General features: G+C 45.1%; 1 protein-coding gene across 7 annotated transcripts in view; it reads right to left on the minus strand.

Annotated features, from left to right (window-relative positions):
- RABGAP1L (RAB GTPase activating protein 1 like) overlaps nucleotides 1-24,082 on the minus strand; it is a 208,717-nt gene that overhangs the window by 53,621 nt on the left and 131,014 nt on the right. For 6 of the 7 annotated variants that reach the window (XM_021404053.1, XM_021404052.1, XM_021404048.1 and 3 more), the window contains exons 18-19: nucleotides 19,194-19,235; nucleotides 1,885-2,013 (exon numbers count right to left, since the gene is read on the minus strand). In XM_021404053.1, coding sequence (XP_021259728.1) covers nucleotides 1,885-2,013; nucleotides 19,194-19,235 — 171 coding nt within the window. Of the gene's footprint in view, nucleotides 1-1,884; nucleotides 2,014-17,838; nucleotides 17,923-19,193; nucleotides 19,236-24,082 lie in introns of those variants that run through there. The other variant, XM_021404055.1, reaches the window with a different exon arrangement.

Consider the following 24,082-nt stretch of genomic DNA (forward strand, 5'->3'; position numbering starts at 1 on the left):
CTCCTCTTTGCACTTCTATACCACAATTATAATATCTAATTACAGAACCATGGACCTTGTAAGGGACCTTGTCCAACACAGCACCTCAGAGCAGGGTGAAGGACAGCTGGCTGCTCAGGGCAACTTGCATTGTCAGTGCCTCCCGAGATGGAGAGTCCGCAACCTCTGGGGCAAACCGTTACTGTGACTGATCACCACTCAAGTCTGAGAAAAGTAAACAACCCCAAACCACCTTCAGCTTGCTGAGGATGCTCCCTGCTCCATCCACAGGCTGCCATGGCTGGGCAGCTCAGCCAGATTCCGTCCACTTACCTAGTCCACACTTCAGAGGTTTGTCTATGAGGATGTCACGGTGTCAGAAGTCTGACTGTGCTCATCCCCTAAGCCAGCCGTCTCATCACAGAAGCTATCAGTGTGATTTCCCCTCCATAAACCCACACTAATTACTCTCAATCACCTTCTCCCTTATCAGCTGATTTGTCACCGCCCATCAAATAGTTAATGTGCCACCCGCAGTCAGAGGTTTACCCTCTCTTCATTCAGACCTGGCTCTCTAGAGACGTTTTGTTGGCAAAAGTGAGAAAAATTGATCCCAATAAATAACAGCTGTGAACATGAAGTCAGTCCAACCCCCGTGTTTTAATGTGACGTGGGACATCGAGCTAACATAGCCAAGGCAGCACGGAATGCCTCAGCAGGGATGCGTAACTGACCCAGGATCAGGCTGAGCAAAGCACCAAGGGAGGCAGTGCTGGCAGGAGCCCCAGCACAACCAACCGAGGCAGGGTGCTCTCTTCTGTCCCTGCCTGCCCTCACCCTGCCTCACCAATACCAGTCAAGAGCAAAAAGGTAAATTTACCGTGCTTGCTATGTCCTTCAGTGATGCACTGCCAAGAACAGAGCAAACGACTGCACATGGAACACCCAGCTGTCTTTTACTCCCAGGTACCCTTTCAGCAGCAGAGCTCGAATCTCAAATCCAATTTTAATAAAAGCTTTGCACAGATCATCTCTGTTTCTGGCCGGAGTAATCACGAGTCTGGCAAGCCCCGCTCTTTGACAAGACCAATATTTTAACCAGAATGGAAAGAGCTCTTACTTAATAAACGATGAACTGAAGCAGCACAAAAGCAAATGAATAAATACACGGAGAGACACAAGTAAGAGCTGAGTGTGAGCGGAGCCTTCTGTCCCATCATACGGTGCCAGCCATAGAGCCACACCAACACACGCATCCCATCCGCACTCACGCTTACAAGAAATAACAAAAGCACTTTTTTCAAGATCAGATATTAAAGCCCATCCATTGCTATACATGTCCCAACAACAAAAAAAGTCCCAGAAGAAATGCCCAACCTTTAAAATGACAGTTTTATGCACGTCTGTGGCCCTTTTTAATAGATTTCCACCAAGAAAAACTGAGTCAGGCTGCTCTGGTTTGCCATCACTCGTTCCAAGCCCTACGCCAGCGCTCCAGATGTTCTCCAAGCCTCCCTCTTGGTAGCACAGCCTTGGATAACAAGATTTCCCATCTCGGTAAGCCTTATAAGCAAACGAAATTTCAGTTTCTACTCCAATACAACCGTATCGCACAGCAGCACTCCGCAATTCAACAGCATCGGGACAAAGCAAATAACGATGACCTTCAGCTATATGATTATCAGATATTTGATTCATTGTATTAGTGCTACCACTGCTCATATATCAATCAATGGATCAGTGAGTTCTGATCATTCCATTTTTTGATCACGAGTTTACTATTTTAAAAACGAAGGTTGTTGCAAAGCAAAGAGGGAAAAGCTCAGTGCTGTACTTCCTGAGCACTGCACCTTACTTTTGCCATGAGGGCCCAGGGTGAACGAGCAGAAATGCAGGCTGCCTTACCTTGATGTTGCAGGCTTGTTCCATCAGTCTCCTGGCGTTCTCTTCAGCTCTGTACCTCTTGGGCAACTGAACCCTGAAGAATTTTAAAGCTCCTTCAAAATCGGCTTGTAGAAGGTCCTCTTTGGAGGTCTGCAACCAAACACAGAGAACTACTCTATAAACACTGAGAACACGAAGTCATGTTGTTTCACCAGATTTGACATTTACTGAATGTATTCCAAATCGCTGATATTCACAGCGGCTCAAAAGACATCACCTCTGCCGTCAGCTCTCTAATCCCTATCTCATAAAACAAACCAGAGGTTAAAACCTAGCCAAGGAATGCCAGGCAGAGGGCTGCAGCCGCTGCCACACACGAATGTATGTTGTCCTTCTGCACCTGCAGGGTAAGGAAGGGATTCTGGCAAAGCCCGTCAAGCTGCAGCTCAGGGAGGAAGAAACGAAAAAAAGAAACACGAGAATCTGTAATATGTTCTAGAGAGCTTATGCTTTGTCACAGTGCTGGCTTTTATAACGCTGCAGACAATGTATATACGGATATATATGGTTGCAGACATTAAGAGCAGAAGGAGAAATGCATATGACTCAGAGGAGGCATCAGCAAGTCGGTGTGCAGAAGTCTGTGACACCGTTTCTCAAAGAACACTGTGCCAGAGAACGCTTCCCATGTTTATTTCTGTCTCTGTCATAAGACCGTACCTCTCGCTGTGGTATGAAGCCTAACAGGTCAGAAATGCAAAACATTCTGCACTAATCCCGTTCTGCTGCTGAGGAGGTAATATGATTCATGACTCGGGGACAAATTAATTCATTTTTGGAGCTGCAAGAACCACACGACGAGATCGTACGGCTAAGCAGACACAAGCCTTCAGACAGCTCCTCCAAAAGGCTCACAGAGATGGGACATCCAGAGAACACGTTCAGGACGTCTCCTTGAAACGGGAATTCTTTTCAAAGCAGAAGGAATAAAGACAAGCGTGCCAACGTACAGCAGGGTGAGCGAGGTGTGCATCCCAGTGCCACCACAAACACAGGTGGAGCCAAATGCAAACACAGCCCCTGGGTAAAGCCTGCTGGATGTGAGCTCAGGCACCACACGAGGACGAAAGCTGTGCCTGGTGATCTACCACCCTACATATGTCCCAAGATTATTATACCGTACACCCTGCTGAGCACTTACTAATAGCTTCTGCTACATTAATCACAGGGCAAGAGTGAGAAAATGGTAAGTGCAGCTGAAGTAGCTTTGGAGGATCTGCTTCCCTGCAGCTGCAGAATGTATTTATTTTTTTCAAACGTTGTCTTCGAACTGCTCTAAGCTCCCCGAAGATCTGTTGGATCCTCCCTTCCCCGGCAGCAAGGAAGCTGCTGGGTCATCCCTGCAGGCACACAGGAACAGCTGCCGTCAGGATGCTGACGAGCACTGCTCAGCTTTACAAACGAGCACATCCTCTCGTGCCCACAGCAATTTGGCAGGAGGGCTGCTTGGCCGAGGCAAGACTGATGTCACACTGACAGCAAGCTGGTGCACTGAGGTATCCAATGAATCAGACCCACTCGCGAACACAATTCTGGCCAAGGCATCCACTTCCTCTTCTGAAGAGAGTTTTTCTTCTGGACCAGGTTTGCTAGGGCGATGCGTGCTATGCCCTGCTGCAGATGAGCTCCTGTTGCCAAAGCAGCTGCAGGGCGCAGCATGGCGGTGCCATGACACAGCTCCAGCCAGCGTTAGCTGGGCAGTGCTGATCCATCATAGAGCTGTTAAGGCTGGAAAAGACCTCTAAGATCCCCAAGTCCAACCCCAGCCCACCCCCACCATGCCCACTGCCCACACCCCTCAGTCCTGCACCTCCACGGTTCTCCAGCACCCCCAGGGACAGTGACTCCCCCACTCCTCAGGCAGCCTACACCAGTGAAAAAAGCAGTGTTTGCCTATTCCACTGCAGATTCACCCTTGATGAAGATGAGATCCCTGCTGCATTCTTGTCCTCACAGCCCTACAGCCCCTGCTGGTCCAGCCACAGCTCTGAGCAAGCTGCAGGGGGACAGGGGCAGCCTGCAAACCCCATCTTGCTGCTGCTATCGATTTTGCACTGCAGAGCTGCCAGCCAGGCTGACTGCCACGCTTCCAACGCAGTGGGAGGCTGTTTTCAATCACAGCTCCTGGACAGTTGCTCCCAGCACTAAACAAACACCGAGCACACTTGTTGTCATAGTTTTACCATTTTAGCAGGAGCTGAGTTGCCCGAATTTTAAGGAAACATTTTTCCTAGAGCGCCCAACTAGACGTTTCTACCTGAATTGTATACTTTGTTTTAGCTTTCCAAAAATTAACATCATGTATTTCGGGCTCTTGAATTTTGTTGGGGTTTTGTTTGAGAAACCAACGGAGAAAGAATAGATTTTTAAAAATGTTAAAGATCAACACTTAAATTATCCCATCAAACCTCAGAAAAGCAGAGGCACCTATCCTTTATGCCTATGGCACTTCATTAAAAAAAAAACAAATGCCAAAAAAGACAGAGGCAAACACGTCAGAACAACAAAGACGTGTAAAAACTCCTACTTGGAGGTAGTTCTCCCAGGGTTCCCTTTGTATCACTGCTACAATGACACTGCAACAACCCTGAAACCAATTGCTTTCACAATACTGCAGCTATTGAGAAGGCTGGGGTCTGAGAAACCTTTGGTCAATTAAAATCTTTAAGAGCAGGGTGAGCCATGGCAATGGGAACTGCAGTGGTGGCTGCAGAATTAAGATTGTTGTGAAAAATGATGACCCATCATACTGCGTATTTCAGTAATGTGAGTGGTGCAGCCCGGATGTTCAGCTCTCTGTACCTTGCTGTGTGTCTTCACTTCATCAAAACAGTCAGTTGATCAGAAAGTTAAGAGCTTCACTATTAAAATGACAAGAAATCAAAGTGACCTTTTAAGATCAATGTTAACTGGGCTGTCTATTTTGTATATACATACATTTGTACATACTACGCAAACAAACCTTTTCAGGTACTAATTAAAAACAAGAAACAAAAACCAGTATGTGAATAGAAGCACGTATGCTTGTGTATTTAGAAAGAGAGATGGATGGATGGATGGATGGATGGATGGATGGATGGATGGATGGATGGATGGATGGATGGATACGTAGTACAAAAGAAGTATACAGCACTGTTGATATTCAATGATTCCCATTTCGTGACATTTTGTGATCTTAATCAATAAATCACGAAGGCGTTTCTGGCAGCTGTTGGACTGGCAGGGCTTTGTAAGTTTGCTGGTTCACGTCACTCAGCTCACAGATCTCACCAACAACTTCTTTCACTCAACCATCTGTAAGTCTAATGAGCCGCTAATTCCAGTTTGGCAGGTACATGGCATTGCTGCGCACCTGGGGGCTCCAGGGCATTTTTTAATATTCAAGATGTAATTCTTAAATAATCATACTTTTCTTTAAAATATATACATTAAGAAAACAGGCAAAAGAGGAGATTCTCCGATAACCATGCACTTCTGAAGTCTCTGCTTGCCTTGAAGGGTTTGGCTCAATGTCCCCTCAAGTGTCCTTCCCACATTACTGAAGTATTTCAGTATATTCACAAAATGGCCTTGGATGGAACGGCTGAAATGAAGGAAAAGCCCTTTTGCAGAAGCAGTAGGGAAGCATTCAAGTATACAGATGAAGTGCAGGGAATGTGCAGATGTTTGAAAAACAAGAAGAGAAAAATCTGAGCTCTTTGTGAAAGACTTAAGTAATGGTGTTGTTTTTTAATTATTACTATTACCACTACCCTCTCAAAATATTTAGGGAAATGTGATTAAGACAAAGGCTTGGCTTTTGTCTTTAATTTAATTCTTCAGCCTTCAGTTATTAATTCTGCAGTCTCATCCTCACTGACTACACCAACTAAATCCCCTGTTCCCAGCTGGGAACTAAGAGAGCAGAAGAAATTTCCGATCAACCACACTGCGTATCCTTGATGTAATTCTTCTTCTATACAAACAGACTGAAAAATACCATAGACTTAAGTGTTTATAGTATATCTGTTTAGAATTTCTACAGAATGCCAGTGAGCATAAATCTCCTGTTGCACAGTCATGGGTCAGGAAGAAGAGAGCCAGTGGAAGGCGGAGGAGAATCTGGCCATACTCCACTCCACTATTATAGGTGCTACCAGTAAATCCAAAATACTTTCAAGTGACCCTACGCTATTTTTTCAGACTGTAATATTTAATCTTCAGCATACCCAGATGTGGTTTTAAGTTCTTGAAGAATCTGCAGTGCACAATGAAGACATGGGAGCTCCTTCTTCTACCCTGACTGCTCCTTTTCCACTGGCAGCAGCAATGCTGCACGTTGCTCAGTTTGGCTCCGTGCTGCCCTGAGAGAAGAGCTCCAGACCTGAGATGACCCCCAGAGGGGGACACTGAGCTGCTGAGGAGCACCAGGGAGTGCAGACCTGGAACACAGCTCTGGGCACGTGTCCTAGCAGAAGAGACCTGGCACGCACTGCCAACATGAACCACCAATGGGCTCCTCCCATTGGCAACACTTCTGTCCCCTTCTTGGCTGTGAAAGCTATGCTGTCACAAGTGTCTATGATCTCTGTAAAACCCAATTTGGCACCCAGCAGTGGGCTCACGTTTCCCACTGCATATACACAGTGCTGCACCTCTGCTCCAAACACCACCAGTGTTTGCAGATCCAGCCTACGAAAGGTAATGTTCTGTCTCCCACTTAAAATACTGATGAGCGTGTGCTGGTACAAACAACAAATCCCCCATCCTCACCCACCCACAAGCATCCCTGAGGGGTAAAATCCACCCGAATCAGTTTCGCTTGCCCACCATCACATACAATGACACCAGTGAGAAGGTGACCAGAAATTTTCTGAGGTTATGGATCACGCTTTTCACACAGCACTACTATGGCTACTATGTTCTGCCTGTCCCAGGCATTTGTTCTCAAAACCACAGCAGAGGAAGAGCCTTATGTACATTCAGAAGAATCTAGTTCTTCATTTTACAGAACTGCAGGGTTTGGAATTATCTTTAGCTCTGATTAAAGTGCAAATTCTTGGTCCTCAGATATTTTTAAAAAATCATCAGAAACACTCTCTCCTCCTCTATGGAAGGGGGATCAGTCAAAAGGGATCTATGTCCAAGGAGGAATACGTAGCTAATAAAACCTACAGGAGATGGCATTCGTTTTAGAAATCAACACTCTTCAAGAGCACAGATGTTATTAGCATTGTTTTGCCCTTTTTTTTCCCTCCCTTTTAAAATAAATATAACAATGCCATTCAGCAAAGCTCACTGCCCAGTTGACTAAGTCCACAAATTTCCTGGTATTCCCCACCTGGAGGGCCAGCTCCGAAGCCCGATGAATCAAGTGAAAAAGCCCAGTGGTTCTATCTCATCACAAACCAGTTCAGAACGATCTGGCAGCCCTCGTCCAGGAGAGGCTGCAGAATGGGGTGGGGGAGCACTAAGGTGCACTAGGAGCTGTGCTGGCACAGTGCTCACACACAGCACCTTCAGCCAGGCGTTATTAGCCCCTGGCTACACCCAGTTCTACAAGTGACTGCAGGCATACCCAAATTGCCCTTCGCTTTACTAGCAGTCCGCGAGTGTGTGGGTATTGCATCTGTCATTCCACAGTGCTTGGAACACACAGGTGCAACGAACCACCTTTCTTTCATTCTATTATTTGTAATTACTTAAACGCCGAGCATCTTCCACCACCCGCAACACCATCTCTTATCCGAGGGTACTGCAGAACACGCAGCGATGGCTCAGCAGCACGATGAAAATGCAAGACAGGTCACTCATCCACACCACAGTACGGGACCACGCAGGGTGTGGAAATAAGGCATGGGGCAGTAGGAGCAGCCTATTCCCAAACATGACACCCAAATGACATTTTGGTGTGCCGTGCCACCAAACCCCAGGGCAGCACCCAGAGCACAGCCAGGGCGAGGGACTGACTTTGCATCCTCCGCTGTTCTGTGGCTTTGGGTGTGTTTTGTGCAGCAGCAGCGATGATGAAAGTGCACTTCTCTGTGCCGTAAGATGCCACGCCAATTTCAGGCCATCTCACAGACAGACATCATTTGCTATGACAGATGAGAACAGCTTTAACGGTTTATCTCCCAGATTATTCCACACAAGCATTTTAAACTTCTTTTTACTTAAATTGCCTCACCGAAACAGCAGAAAACTACAGTACACCACATCTTGAATTTTTATGATTGCCTAAAATGTATAAAACAAACCTCTGATGTCCCGAGTATCAAATTTGAGCTGCTGCAAATTAAAGCGCTTTCCATCAGCACCTAGAAGCAGACAGAGCACGCTTATTTGGAACCATTACAGAACTGAGAACAAAAGCATTCACCGCTTCAGGACATGTTTTCTGGGAAGAGACCTGGGTTGTGACCCTCCTGATACTGCAGGTATCACTGCACCAGCCCTCCTGGACACAGGGAAGAGTTGGATTGGGAGAAGCCAAGAGAAAAAAAACTAGTGAGTTCCCCCACCTCCATCCAGTGTACAGAATCCCGGGGGAAGCAGGTTTGGGAGGGAAGATGGCAAATTCACAATGAATTAATTGGAAGAAAACGCGATCTCACCGCAAGCAGCCGAGGCACAAACAGGCGATGCCCCATCCCCAGAAGTTCCAGCACCCGACATGCATACTCATTCACCAGCTTGCTCCTCTCGTCATGCATGTCCTGGGACTTTTTGACAGGCGGGGTGAGCTTGGCAGCTGGAGTTTTGCAAGGTACCCCTTCTTCCATCAGCAGCAAGCAGTAGGTATCCAGAGTGAGAAGAACAGGCTTCTAACCCCAATTTCCAGAAGTGCAATGCGAGGTGAGGAGAGCCAACCCCAGCTCTCTGACACCAGCTCGGATGGGCGTCTACAGCACGGCGGACGCTCAGAGCAAGAAAAGCATCTCTGCTAAGAATCGAGGAAAAATATCATCCGCTGTGTTCGCTCAGGCTGAGTCCGGAGAGGATGTGAAACACAAACCAAAGAAAACATGGATCTAAAATGTACCCAAAAGGCAGGAAAATGGCAGAAAATGAGTGCGGGAAAGCTCTGATGCAAGAAAGGCGATGGAGAGCTCTCAGGGCTCAGCGTGTCTGAGGCTGTGTGTGAGAGCAGACAGCAGCAGCGATAAGAGCAATAAAGCCGGGGCAGTTCTGGAGCTGCAAAGAGAAAAGGATGAGCTCATTGCAAGCTCGGGCTGGTGACAAGCGTGGCGGCGGCTGCTGCTGCCTCTCGCTGTGCATCGGCAATGAAGGGATGGGGAGGAGGGGGCTGGGAGGGGGAATGAGCATGCAGCGTGCGTCTCGGGGGAGAATGCCGTAATGAGAAGCCAATAGTGAGCGGCGGGACGGATGGGCTCCCCTCCCCTCCATCTCCCATCAATTCAACTGTGACAGGCTCTGCTGCTGGATCCCAGGCTCACGTACACGAACGGCATCCTCGGTGGGTAGGGAGAAAGCAGACTGCCAGGCAGCACAGTGACTGCTGGCCAACGTGGCGCTGAATAACACAGGCACAAAGTGTGCTACGGAGATGGGCAGGTAGGGCTGGGACCCCGTCCCTGATGCACTGGAAAGGGGAAAGGAGGAGACAGCAAGGGGCTGCTGGCGAGGGAAGGGCAGATGCAGCAGATGCAGCCAGCTTTGCACGGCCTGTGCAGCGCTGAATGAAATAACCAGCGAGCACTTCCAGCCCTGCCTTCTCCGGAGGCATTTCTAAATCTGGAGACGATGGGCCGGGAGGGGATGATGTCAGCATGTGCTCTGAATTAACTCTAGAAATGAACCACACGTTTGTCAGGAAAGCAGTGATGTCACATGTCCACGGCCCTGCACCTCCCCAGGTGCCCTGGCCATCTGCCTGGGGACAAGGCAGCACGTCATGGAGCTCGTAGGCCTGCATTTAGACACTGTGCTTTGCTGCTGCTGCCTTTCCACACTGCCTAGCTATAAAATGGGCTCTGTAACAGAACAATGCACATTTCCATCACAGAGTGGTATCCCATCATAAAGAAAGAAAATCATAACATGCCACAACCATACTAGACACCTAAACCATCGTAATTGAAAATGATCCTGCACTGCATACTTAGATATAAAAATCACGTGCTTATCACATTCAGAAACATCATGTTTGGTTAAAATAGCGACACAAAGTAAAAATCGCTAGCTCGGGGTTGCAGAATTGAAACAGGAAACATGTTCGTGTCTAGTTAAAATATGAAAATTCAAATTTAATTCACAATGAAGAAGCATAAATAAATTCGGCAAAAGACGGAGGAAATGAGAAAAAGAAATTCATTTAATTCAGTTTGATACACCACCCGTGCTGGACTCCTCTCGAGTACAAGTACGTTGCCTTGGATGAAAACAAGTAAATGAAGAAAAGGACACAATAATCAAAAAACGCCCCATCCACACCAGTCAGCCTGACTCATGGGGACACATGAAGCAGGAGGAGCATGGACAGAGCAGAAAGAGCAGAAGCTATAGGTCAGAGATGACAGCTCACAACAACGTGGAGCTGAAGCCAACTAATGCACCTGCGTATCTTGTGCAGTACTGAGCGAGCTGTTTGATAGAGGTTGTCTCCTCTCAGGCTGTGGAGCACTGCTTTGGAGATGCAATTCCCCCCAGAGGAGCAGATGACAGAGCTGTGACAGTGAAGGTGACAGCGCTTCAGCCTGGCTGTGTTCAGGGGCATCTACTGAGGTGATGTTCAAGAGAAGCTACATGGCACTGAGGGACATAACAGTGATGGCTATACTAAATGACCCTAGGGGTCTTCTCCAACCTTAATGATCCTAAGACAACCAACCCATTCCATTCCAGTTTAAGATTACAGTAACACTGTGATGGGAACTCCTCTGCACTTCCCCAACTCCATCAGCGTGCAGTTCCAAAGACTCCAGCTTTTTTTCCAGTTCAGTATTTTGTGTGTAAGTCAGCACCATAACGCTGACTGGTTATTCATCACTGGTTGAATTCTCACCTCACAAAACCATCTTTGTCGGGTAAAAGGGTTTAGAGAAAGGAAGGCAGCTTGAAAATTTTGGAAAAAAATACAACAAGTGCTTACATCTAGTTGAAACACACAGTAGTAAGCATGATATCCAAGAAGCATCGAGGCTTTATCCTCAACATGCGAATGAAAACACGACTCAAAACATCAAAAAGGAAGAAATGAGAGCATTACACTCTGTGCTTTGGGAAATGAAGAAGAAACGGAAGAGACCAGAATGGGCAGAGTCACGGGGGACCATGCACAACCTGTGGGCAGAGCATGAGGAGAGCTGGCCGCGTGAAAAGCCTTCCATTTCTCCTTGCATAAATCAAACTTAACGAGATTTGGTTCACTGTGGGTAAGATCTGGGCTTATGAATAATGGAATGAAGTGATTATTAAATAAAGTCTTTAATTCTAGAAAGTTATAATAGGATCCAGTAGTTAGAGGCTAAAACCAGATGAATTCAGGTTAGAAATAAGGTTCACACTTTTAGGAATGATGAAAATTAACTACAGGACAAGCATCCCAAGGGATGTGGTCTACTACCATCATTACAGTTTTTACATCAGCCTTGGACTTCTTCTATAAAAAAGAGGTTTTAGAAACCCTGAAAAGTTTCAAGGCTTCATCAAAAACCTAAATTGTCAGCTAAAATCCAACGCTCACTGTTTATTACAGAGCATAAGGGCAACCTGTCATCAGATCTGCAGTTTGAGACTTTACACTCCCTACCATTCTCAGATATTTCTACATCCTAATTGAACACTACGTCTTACTTTTATTTGTGTCTGATGAGGAATTGTGATTTGTCTTTCACGCAGACTCTGCTGCTCTCACTCCTGCCATTAGCTCGCTGCCCTGGACTCTTCAGAAAGGCCTGGCTGAAGTCAACACAAAACCTGGAAATGGCCCAGCAGGCAGTAACTGGCACAGTAAGTAGGATGCCTCAGGGTAAGCGCACATTATTTGAGCTTTGACTTCCATGTTGGAGATTACCCGGTCTTTTAAGAATGGTTACATTCTGTTTCTGGCCATTAAATGCCCGCTCACGTGGCACTGCTGCCATTAAGTCAGCTCAGTCATGGCAGAGGTTCACTGAACTCTGAAGAAGTGGCTCATGGATAAATGCTCTTTATGCAAAGCAAACCATACGGAATCTGAGTTACATATACAGAGGAGCAGACATGGAGAAAATACATAGGGAAGGCTCACGTGACATCGAGGAGAATGATGGGTTTCTATTTATCTTTTTATGATGGTTGAAGTGGGAGTTTTGTGCTTCTTGGAATGTTTTCTACAGAGAAAAATGATGTGCATTGTGATTATTGCAGCTTCTGTCTTAATATTTTGCCAGGAGCGCCCAGTGCCCAAACACAAACCTGTTGGTTTTAAATGCTCATACTGGTTTCGTTCCCACATAACAGCATTCTCACTTGCATGTTCAAGAAGGCACGACAATTTGCTGTAAGAAGCAGCAACTTGCCCACCCCCCACAATTTTAAAATTACAACCCTGTGTAAATGTTGTGGATTCATTCTCCCTTTCTACTTCCCCTCCCTGCCCACACATTCTCCCTGAGCAAGCAGAGCAGCCCAGCCCTGTGCCTTCCCTCTGCCCCTGTCTTTCTGCAGAAGCCCTGCTGGCCTTACCTCCCATCCTGTGCTTCGTGTCCACAAGAATATTAATTTCTTATGATAATGGCGTGTGCTACTGAAAGGTCAGCACTGAGATAAACTGAACATTTTCCTAATTGCTATGTCAACTGCTAATTGATCGATGTCTATGTGTGACAGCATCTCTCTTTTATATGTCAACTACCCCCCGCTCCCCCCCCCCCAAAAAAAAAGGGAACTGGCTTGTCTTTAACATTTTAGTGGCAAAAAAATAACCGGCTCTGAAAAGCTAAATAGAATCTAAAACTCAAAGAACAAAAAGGAAAGCTCTTTCAAGTTCTTTCTTACAAAAGGATAAGACAAACCCTGCACCAGAACAGCTCTGAAAAGCCATATGAATTACATCATGCCCACAATGAGTGCTTCACCTCTTACTTTATCAGAAATTGCTTTGTCCTTTCTGTTCTTCAGGTCTAGTTGCAACAGAATAATCTGAATTTACTGAAGTTTACATCTCTAACATCATCAGAGAGAACACGACAAAGCAATTACTTTTCAGAGCAGATTCCAACCCTGTGCCAGGGTCCATGCTGGTTAACCTGTTCTTAAGGGACTTGGAAAAGAGGATGAATCACGAGGTGACAATGTTGGCAAATGCTACTAAATTATTCAGGGATTACAGTAAAGAATTGAAGAAAGACTGTAAGAGACTGAGTGACTGTGCAATAGTACGGTAAATGAACAGTCAGTGTACATAAGTGTAAACTGCTGCATATGGGAAAAAAAGTGCCAATTTTACATATAAATGATAGCTGACAATTGCCACTCAGAATGAATCTTGGCATTACCGTGGATGGTTCAGTGAAAATACCACAGCAGAGGTCAACAAAATAAAGCAAATGGTAGGAATTAATAGGAAAGTCGTAGTGATTTAAACTGAGAATGCCTTTATTCTGCAATACAGCTCCACAACATGCTTTCGTCTTCAACATCATGCATTACTCCTACCTCAAAAAGGAGATAACAGAGACCAAGAGGTATATAATGAGGGAATAAGGCTCATCAGAAGCTAACAAGTGAGGAGATAAAAAAATAGACTGAAATTATCAAGCCTGTAAAACAGACGGTTGATGAGGGATACAGCAGACCTACAACATCATGAGCGGCCTGGAGAAAGTGAAGAGGTATGAACTGCCCCAAACCCCTTCCAACCCGACGAAACACACGGGTGGCAAGTTCAAAGCAAAGAAAGTGAAGCACCTCTTCACGCCTTCCATGATTAAGGATTCCATTACTGGCTGTTACCACATGAATCTTTAGGCTTTTTGTGTTGTTTTAAAAGACCACCCTACTTTTTAATTTCATCAGCGGATGAGTGTTGGGGGATAAAAGGCAGCTTCATCTTAAGGGATGTCACAATGGCCATTTTGGCTTACACTGCAAACCGCAGAGATCCCTGAACAGTTCGGTACAACTCATCCATAAGCAAAAGAGTCCAAGGCCCATGAGAACCAATCACTGCTCTGGCTATCTTTGCTACGTCCACTTCTCACGAGGATAAATTTTTGAGTAATATCTTAAATACAGAGCAAAATTTCAGATGTTGAAGTTTCGTGTTGGCACAAGTGGTAATTCTGAGGTAAATGATGGACAAAATCCAAGACAGATTAGGTCAAATGCCCATAAAAAATTAGAGAATCATACAATCCTCACACTTATCAGAAAAATAAATTTTTCTAGGTATAAGGAAATGCAATGTCAATACAGAAAACACAGCTCATTCAAATAGACAAATACAGATCTGAGCAAATGCAGAAGACCACTACTAAGATGCTCAGAAGTTCAAGAATACCAAGAATATTAGGCTGTGTACTAAAGAATATGATTGGTATCTATACATAACTCAAAGGGATAACCAGCATGTCCCTGTATGGGACTATCTAAGAAAAGATGACAGTATTGATGTAAGAGCAGGGAAGCCTAAAAAGCTCAGGAAGAAGTTCAGACTGCAACAAGAGAAACAGCATTCCACCAGCACATCACTGCTGCTGCTAGCTTATAAAATGGATGCCACGTCACACAATGGTGCAATATAGCAGAGAAGCAATTCTTTGGCCCAGAAGGTCCTCTTCAGTCCACATACAGAATAATTAAAAAATATCAAATAATTCTCCTAAGCTAGGATAATTTTTTTTCTTCTTTTTAATATAGGGAATCTCTGTATCAACTACTTCAATTAATAGCATCATCCGCTGCAGCTGTCTTTGTAGCTAGTGTTCTCTTTTAATCTGTAGGGCACATACTGGCATAAACAATGCTGAGATGGAAAGACTGAAGCAGAAATAACAAGGAACCACAACAACTGTCATGTTTGTGTTATATACTGTTGCTATTTGATACTGTGGAGTGAAAAAGAGTTTAAGAACTCAGAGCAACCATTAGAAATGCTGCTTACATTTGGCTGAGTTCAAGGAACACCATACAGAAGCAGTGACTTGAAGATAACAGGGTACTGAAGTGAATCTCTAAGTCACTACATCAGGTTCCCTGCATCCAAATGGGTGCTGAATATCTCCTCAGAAGGAGACTCCACCACCTCTCTGGGCAGCTAGTTCCAGAGCTCTGTCACCCTCACATTAAAGAAGCTCTTTCTCACATTCGTATGGAACTTCCCATGTTCCACTTTGTGCTCACTGCCCCTTGTCCTGTCACTGGGCGCCACCAGAAAGGCCCCATCCACTGGACTCCTGCCCTTTAGATATTGAATAAACATTTATATAATCCCCTCCCAGTCTTCTCCTCTCCAGGCTATTTTCCAACAAAGAAACTAACCAGCTGATGACAAAAGAGATCTGAAAGTACGCTGGCACTGGAATGATTCATTTTCCTGTTCCACTAACAGTCCTACCAGGGATTTTAAGTGAAAATATCAGTGCAGTGCTGCTTGCTGAGCTGTCTGAACCACGCTTTTCTCTGCTGCCTCTTTCAGCCCTAGGGTTCTTCTCCCACCTCAGTGCTTTGCATTTATCTGATGCTCAGAAAAAGAAAAGCAAGCGACGTCTGCGCTACCAGCGCAGCTCACTGAATGTTAATTCAGGTGCTGTCTCAACGTGATGTAACTGAGTGATTCATGCCGAGCTGTAAAATGCTGCCACCAGCTGGATAGCGAGGCCGACAGCATGCTGATGAGCAGAGCACAGAAAGCAGCACCCGCTGGAGTGGCACATATTGGAAAGCATAGTAACATTGGGATCCTACAGGAAATGAAAGCTGTTTTGCTGTCGATAAATCAGATTGAGGCCCAACTACAAAGGGCGGCCTCCACTGCTTAGGAGCTTTAATCCACATTGTTGCACACTCAGAATGTGGGAGGGGGAAAGGGAAAGGACACATTAGTGCCTCAAACATACATTTATTTTCTGAAGAGCACAGCACTGCGATATCGTGGGTAACTTGTGGGTTGTCCCCCTCTACTCGGCTCCTGTGAGGCCCCATCTGCAGTACTGTGTCCAGGCCTGGGGCCCCCAGCACAAGAAGGACGTGGAGCTCCTGGAACAAGTTCAGAGGAGGCCACCAAGATGATCAGAGGCTGGAGCACCTCTCCTGTGAGGAAAGGTTGAGGGAACTGGGCTTGTTTAGTTTGGAGAAGAGAAGGCTCCGGGGAGACCTCATTGTGGCCTTCCAATACTTGAAGGGAGCATATAAAGGAGGGGGAGTGATTGTTTACGAGGGTGGATAGTGACAGGACAAGGGGGAATGGTTTTAAACTGAGACGGGGAGATTTAGGTTAGCTATTAGAAGGAATTTTTTCACACAGATGGTGGTGACATACTGGAACAGGTTGCCCAGGGAGGTTGTGGATGCCCCGTCCCTGGAGGCATTCAAGGCCAGGCTGGACGTGGCTCTGGGCAGCCTGGTCTAGTGGCTGGCGACCCTGCACTTAGCAGGGGGGTTGAGACTCGATGATCTTTGAGGTCATTTTCAACCCAGGCCATTCTATGGATTTTATGATTCTATGAACTGCTCACATAAGCAGCACTGCTGCTTCCAAACCAACAGCCACTCACCTTAAGCACGAGCAGCTGGCTGGAACAGCGAGAAACCGCAGTGAGTCAGGGGGAGCTCAAACGAAAAGCTTTCTGTTGCTATTTAATGAGGGATTGAGGGGCACACACTTCACAAAAATGTAAGAAAAATGGCATCTACAGAATGAAGACTCAGATATTCCACTGATGAATGATTTCCTCCTCCAAACTAAATTGAAGAGGTTGAGGATGAGAAAACAATAGCTCTGTTTTAAGACAGAACAAAACCTAGGAGTTGCTTCTGTTCACCTCCGAACCAGCAACAGGCACGTCCTTACAACCTCACAGCCTTTAGTGCTCTTTCTCTGCAGCGCTCACATTCACTTTCTGTCATTTAAAACAACCAGTAAGCTAAAGCACATTGTCTCTCATGACTGCAAGGGCTTATAAACACATCTCAATAGGAAAAAATTATTTCCGGACTCCAAGTGCAAGTTTTCCTCTGTAAAAGAACAGCAACCCACGCTTGCAATCCAATCATAATGCTAATTAGATGATATACAATCACCAGCCCCGTGACGGTACCACTACGGCAATGTGCTCTGACGTGAGTGCTTCTGATTTAGAAACTGATCCTACTTATCCATGTCTTCCTTGTAGCTGCTGTTGGCTGTGATATAGCAACGCCTTCTCAGGATAATACCTCCCTTTCCACTCAGAGCCTATGGCTGATGGAGAAGCAGCAGACACAGCACCCTGCCTAAGTATTAGATCTGCTATCTGCAGAATTAAAAGCAACTCGTAAAGCTCTTCAGCTTGGAAAACAGTTAAAACAAAACTGACAACACGCTTCCTTGGATTTTCCTCTCCTGGAAAAGCCGAAGAGAAACAATGAGCTGGAAAAGCAGCGCGTTGTGGAATATTTATGTACAAGGAAAGGACTGAACATTTTCTGTTAAAAGAAACCGGGCTAATTTTTTTGCATTAAAAAGTTCCTATTCACCGTTCCAAGCCTTATCGTGTTTCCTGAAGAGTTGTTCTGTTGCTAACCTCAGTTCAACCGTCTCCAACAGCAGCAGTAGAAAACACAAGGAAAACAGATCGCTGGGTGTACACTCATGGTCTCCAAGCCAGACCACAGAGCTACGTGGAACTGAATTCTAATTCCCCGAAAGCCTTGCCAGCCACCTTCAGCTCAGCACAAGCACTCCTCCTTTTCTTCTACCTCAGCTGAAGATCCATAAGCTGCTACCTCTACCTGTTTCCAGTTCTGATTCCAACTGGCCGCCACTTGGAGGCTCGGTTTCACCTCTTCACTATCTCTCATGCCATCACCTGCTACGCTGCCCTTTAACCACACAGACTGTCAAAAGCAGAAAACAAACACCTCCATGGTTGCAAATAAATCACAAAACAGGCAGAAAAGAGCGCACACTCCTCCCAACCCCACCCTTCTTTTTCTTGTGTATACAAATTTAGATTTCTGCGTGGGAGCACTTCCCTGGAAACGTACATTAACCAATTTTTCTGTTTATAGGCTGGTTCATTTAATACGTATGCTCATGCTGAAAATGACACCACCACTTAATGCTAACTGCATAACACAAGTTACTTTGGACATTTCCTTAGCACAATGCTACCTGCTGTCTTATACTTACCTGTGGTCCTCCACTTAGCTTACTCTACCCTGAGTGATTGCCAGTGCTTTGAAATTTGCAGTGCAGCACCACCACACACAGACAGACAGAGATATAGATGCATACAGATATATTCCTAGTGTGGAGCACTTGTGCTGTAGGACTGCGTGCTGCAAAAGTTGAGACCCTGAAAATTGCTCTTTAGTGAAGAGCTCAGCAAGTAGCTGTTCGCCTTTTGGAGGAAAATAAGGAAGAACTGGAAAAATACACTGGAGGACCAGCAACAGGCGAATGATACTAGCCTGCATCCACGTCACGGGGCTGCTGTGTCAATACTGGCAGGCTGCTGTACCCTGAGCTTTGGACCAAATTAGTTGAATTCAAAGGTGGAATTTCTAATTCCGTATCATGTGCCCATGTAAGGACTGGATTTGCACTAAAGCCAACTTGTGAAGGTTGATACAAGGTCATTTTGAGCTGTCTCACTAGCATCAGAAGGGCCAATGGTTTGCCTGCAGGTGGGTTTTACTTGTGTGTTTGTTTTTGCTTTAGGTAAGCTCTAAGTCTAAACCAAGTATAGAAGCTATCCATTCTACAAAAGACTTCTGTTCCTCTCTTGACACTGCAAATATATTTGACACCAAATAATATTCCATCACGTTTCTTGAGTATTTATACGTAAGAACCCAGCCATAAAATAAATACACTGTGAAGTGAATCAGAATTGTTTTCTAAACAGTCTCATATGAGACACTTAAGCGCTAAGATTGCATTCCTTGTACCAGGAACTTCATGATATGATTAAGTTTAATTTAGAAACGAATCTACCGTAAGTATAGTTTTGAAGACATTTCTACCTCAGTGCATACTTTTCCTCTACTCATGAGGAGAAGTCTCACCATGATCACCCCTTCATTACAGTACATTCAAACATTCCACACAGTCGAATAAGAAAAGCTTCTAATCAATGACTTACCTTCAAGAGAGCCAGGGCTACGTGAAAGATTATGTTCATACCCTGAAAAATAAGAAGAGACTTCAGTCACTGCCAGTACACAAATCTCTTTTCTCTGCCACTTATCACCATGTAGCATCTTAACGAGATGCTGTAAATCCCTAGGGAACGCCTCTCTATTCCCTGCTACACTTCAAAGCTCATCATTAAAGCTCCAAGGCTCAGCTTCCAAACTCCCGGCTGGGGAAGATGAAGGCTCTCTGGAGCTTTTGGAATCTTGCTCTGCAATTAGCCAGGTGCTTTGCATGTCACAGGACACCTCTCCAACTCTCCAGTACGTGCCAATGCTGCTTTTCATCAGCAGTTCAGAATATTGTACCAAGCAGCCCTTCAGGAAAGCATCCTAAATATTCGAGTTGGCGAGACTTTTCCCATTAACTGAGAGCTGTGATCAATCACTTACAATCCTTAGCATCCAAGCTGTTAAATGCATAAATAAATAAGCAATCCACAAGTACAAAATACACCTGTACACTGCCAATAGCCAAAGTCAAAACTATTTGACAGGTCAGCTAACTGACATTTGTAATGAACAGTCTGCTTTCTGGTTTGCATGAGCTGGAAACAGAAGCGCACAGGAATCCATTCAGTAAATGATACAAGGGCAACATTCAATCATTTAGAAATCAAAGAAAGCAAAGAACACATCATTTTACTGACTACGGAGGGGTGGGAAGAGGCTACGCAGGAAAGACACCCACTTGCCACGTTATGCACTTTGTGTTCAGACTGCTGTATTCCTAGGTTATACTTTACAGATAATCTTGCCTGCATGCTTAATGACAAGATAAATCTTTTCTTATTGATATCTAAAAGTGTCTCAGCAAATCTGCACTCAAGTAATACCGTCACTGCAACTTGTAGTGAGATAACAGCAGGACTTTGTAGAAGCGAGCCTTCTTCAGCAAATTTCTGCTTCTGCAATGGAGTATTCTTCCAAGTCTCCTCCTGAAAGCCTGTGACTACACTCCCATAAAAATCAGATTTTATAAAAATGCAAAGAGACTTTGGAGGCATTCCTGGGAGCAAACCACATTTTTTTCCTATAGGTAGTACAATGCCTTGAGGGGATTTTACCATTAATTAGTCTTGGATATGCTACTACATTAGACACACTGAATATTGCAACACTCAGTGAATTTCTTTGCACAATCATCATGACAACAGACTGCCTTTTTTTTCCACTAGAGGTCACAATTGCAGCAGGCCTGAACCAAAAAGCACAAATGGGAAACCCTTTTTCCAAAATCTGTAAGTGAGAGTCATGACCACAAGCCATCACAAAGACTGCTCTCTTTTTAACAGATGGGTTGATCAGGTTTCCCTCGTTTATGACTAAGAGCGATATGTGTAGTTGTTGGATCACCAAAGAATTTGCACGTTACAGCAGAGGACCTATCTGACCCACGTGCACCCTAAAACCAGAAGGCCAAAGGGACTGAAGAACTGTACACAGCGCTGCCCTGAGCAGCACCCCATCAGTCTCGAGGACAGAAAGCAACCCTACCCTTGCCTCCAAAGAAGAGGTAAGTCCCAGCTCAAGGTGACATTTTGGACATGGGCAGTCCCATGGTGCCCGGATAGGACTGCCTCCACCTGAGGAGTAATGACCAATCACCCAGTGGCAGCTGGGAGACATGGAGGTGACCCCTGGCAACCTTCAGGCAGGCTTCTACCCACGTGCTGTGCTGGCAGCAAGGTGCTCTACATTTCCAGCGTGGTGCCTTACCCGGCTGGTTTCATAGCTCATAACCACTGACTCAAACCACAGACCTGAATGCCTTTTCCTAGCGCATGAAAGACTGTTCTGACATTGCCTCCTTTTTCATAATCATTAAACTCAGCTCTCTCAGCTCATTTTTTCCAGTCTCTTATTTAAAACCCTACTTCATTTACAACACGCTGATTTATAAGACTCAGCTTAAACTCCTCCATCTATTTTAGAAGCAGAAGAACCAAAAATACCAGTGCGTACCAGACATATAAATCACTGCTAGCAGTATCCCTCCAGCAATTTTATAATGGAAACATGGAAGTACATACAAATCACCCACAAAGGAAAGAGGAGAGAGCTCATATTAAATAAGCTTTAGATAATGACTTTTTAAAACCAAAGGTCATTATTTTAACTGTGCATTTTGAATCAGCTGCCTTAATATCACGCAGATCTCAGCATTAACAATGTCCTTGCAAACATGAAAGTTGTCAATAATTACCTAAGTGCTTGTTTGACATATAACAGCAAAACTAACGAAAAATATTCAATATTCTAAACAAGATCTGTTCTTAGAGCACAGGAATGGTGAGGGGCTTATCGTGTCCCATTGTTTCTCGTGCAGCCATTCTGTTTTTCAACCCAAGAAGCTTTGCTGGGCAAACAAAGGAGGGCGTGCAGACTGCACAGCTTTCAGACAGGAAGCCCAGGGGCAGAGATCCCAGAAGGAAGGCATGTGGATGTGCTCCTCCGCAGAGCTTGCAGCAATCAGAAGAACTAGCAGTTCCTACGACAGCCTGTCTAGAGGCTTATCTGTCTAGCTGAGCGTCTGCATAGTATCTTTCTGCTTCCATCAGGTGTTACCGAAGAACCCTCTCAAGCTTGCGTAAAGGCCTCGAGCGCTCTTAACAGATCTCATTAAGCTCAGGAGTTCTCCAGGACGAACAAATCCACCTCAAAGCAGACCACTCTCAGCTACTCTGCAGTCAATGTGGTAAGATAAACAGAAATTTTCCCCTTCCTGACCTTGTGCTATCTTATAGCTTCCTTATGGCTCCTGAGGAGGCTCAGGGGAGACCTTATCGCTCTCTACAACGACCTGAAGGGACGCTGTGGTGAGGTGGGGGTCGGTCTCTGCTCCCGTGTAACTAGTGATAGGATGAGAGGGAATGGCCTCGAGTTGTGTCAGGGGAGGTTCAGGCTGGGCGTTAGGAAATACTTCTTCTCAGAGAGTGGTCAGGCACTGGCACAAGCTGCCCAGGGAGGTGGTGGAGTCACCAACCCTGGGAGTGTTCAAGGAACGTTTAGATGTTGTACTGAGGGACGTGGTTTAGTGGGAAATGTGGTAGGTGGACGGTTGGACTGGGTGATCTTGGAGGTCCTTTCCAACCTTGGTGATTCTATGATTCTATGATTATTATGTATCTGTTTATTTGAATTTATGTCAGAAGACTCATTTCCAACAGGTTCTAGCTAATTCTCATGGGACAAACAGTGAACCTGTATCTCCTAAGACCAAAGATGTACCACTTCAACTGCCAGTGACACGAGCACTGCAATTAAGGCTGGCTTAAAGTAAGTTCTTATTATGTTAGCTTTCCTCTAGCGAGAGGCGTTCACAGCTCCTCAACTCTCTGCAGCCAAAAGCACTCCTCAAGGAGCCCTCAGCTTGACTCTCTCTGGCCTTTGAAACAAGTTGGCTTCTGCAAAGGCATGGTAAAAAGATGGGGAACAAGGAGCAACAAATAGATGGTAAAGGTCCTCTGAAAGCGATTTTATTTAGTGAGGTCTCTGCAGCAGAAAGGCTGCTTGTGGCCTCCCTTAGAAGTGAGGAGGTCTATCTATCCATCTAGCAAACCTGCCATGAGACAGGAAAAACGGAGCTGAGGGAGGGAGCAGCAAACGCATTTAGGCAACTGGCAAAGCTCACCAGCCTAGTGCATGGAAGACAGAAGAGTCAGGCCATATAGTTTAATCCTGTAGTATCTGGACAACGTTTCCATATGGGAATCCTTTGGAATTCATCTCCCATCTTAAATCTTTGCTTAGATGAGAGAAGCCTTGCGGGAAGGCAGGCTACATTACATACCAGCATCTCTCCCTCTCTAACTGAGACCATGATAGACCTTCCTCTGGTTACAGGGCAGCACCCACACATCATTTCCATAAATAAAAGGAATGAATCTCTTCAAAGAGCGTACAGGAAAATCATTTGAGTGTCCTCATCTTTGCTCCTAGATGTATGCGACATGCAGGGGAAGGCAGTGAAGGTATTGATACCATATTCTCTGAAGTTGAGCACCAGGTGAAGAAGAACGTGTGAGCACATCCTTAAGGCTGGAGAAGTCTCAAGACTGAGGTGACATGCCATCAAGAACCAGTTAACCTGCTCCAGTCTTATAATAAGTGAATTTTCCTTTTTTTTTAAGGAGAGATTAGCTATTCCACTGAAGTTAATTTGACATTGTTTCGTAATTTGAAAGTGTTTCATAATTATGTGTTCAATGGCATACTCTTTCAAAAGAGCTGTAGAGGGTAATTGGGGTTAGAAACTCAAAGGGAGAATTAAAACTCTATTTATGTTTTGGACTGCTTCCAGCAAAACATTTGTTTGGCATCTGTAATATGTTGTGAATACACAACAAACTTTAGGAATGTCACAAATATGTTTACGTTGCTGACACCGTAAAATATGCTCTGAAGCCCAAATTTCTCTTTGTAAGCAATGCAGGCTTGCAGCACGCTCTGCAAAGATATGCACATTAATTTAAACCTTCTACTCAGATGTACAGCTTGTGCTTTTATTCAAGTACAGTGACAAGACAATGAAGAAAGCTAACTCACTGAAATAAGGCACAGAATAAAAGGAACAGTTCTATTTACCAAGATTTGCAGCATTTGCACACAGCACACACACACGTGTACACCTGTGTTCGGTCATGGTTACTTGCTTCAATGACTGCATACCATTTGAATGATTGCCTCTCGTTAGCCCAGCAGATCATGGACACACATGAAAAGAACTGCTAAATTCCATCGGAAAAACAGTTTGTAATTCTTGCCCTAGGAGGCCAAAAGAAACTTAATTTTCAGATCCTGGTTGACTATGTAGAAATAAAAGCTACAAAAACATGAT

Source organism: Numida meleagris, chromosome 7, assembly GCF_002078875.1.
Source record: "Numida meleagris isolate 19003 breed g44 Domestic line chromosome 7, NumMel1.0, whole genome shotgun sequence".
NCBI lineage: Eukaryota > Metazoa > Chordata > Aves > Galliformes > Numididae > Numida > Numida meleagris.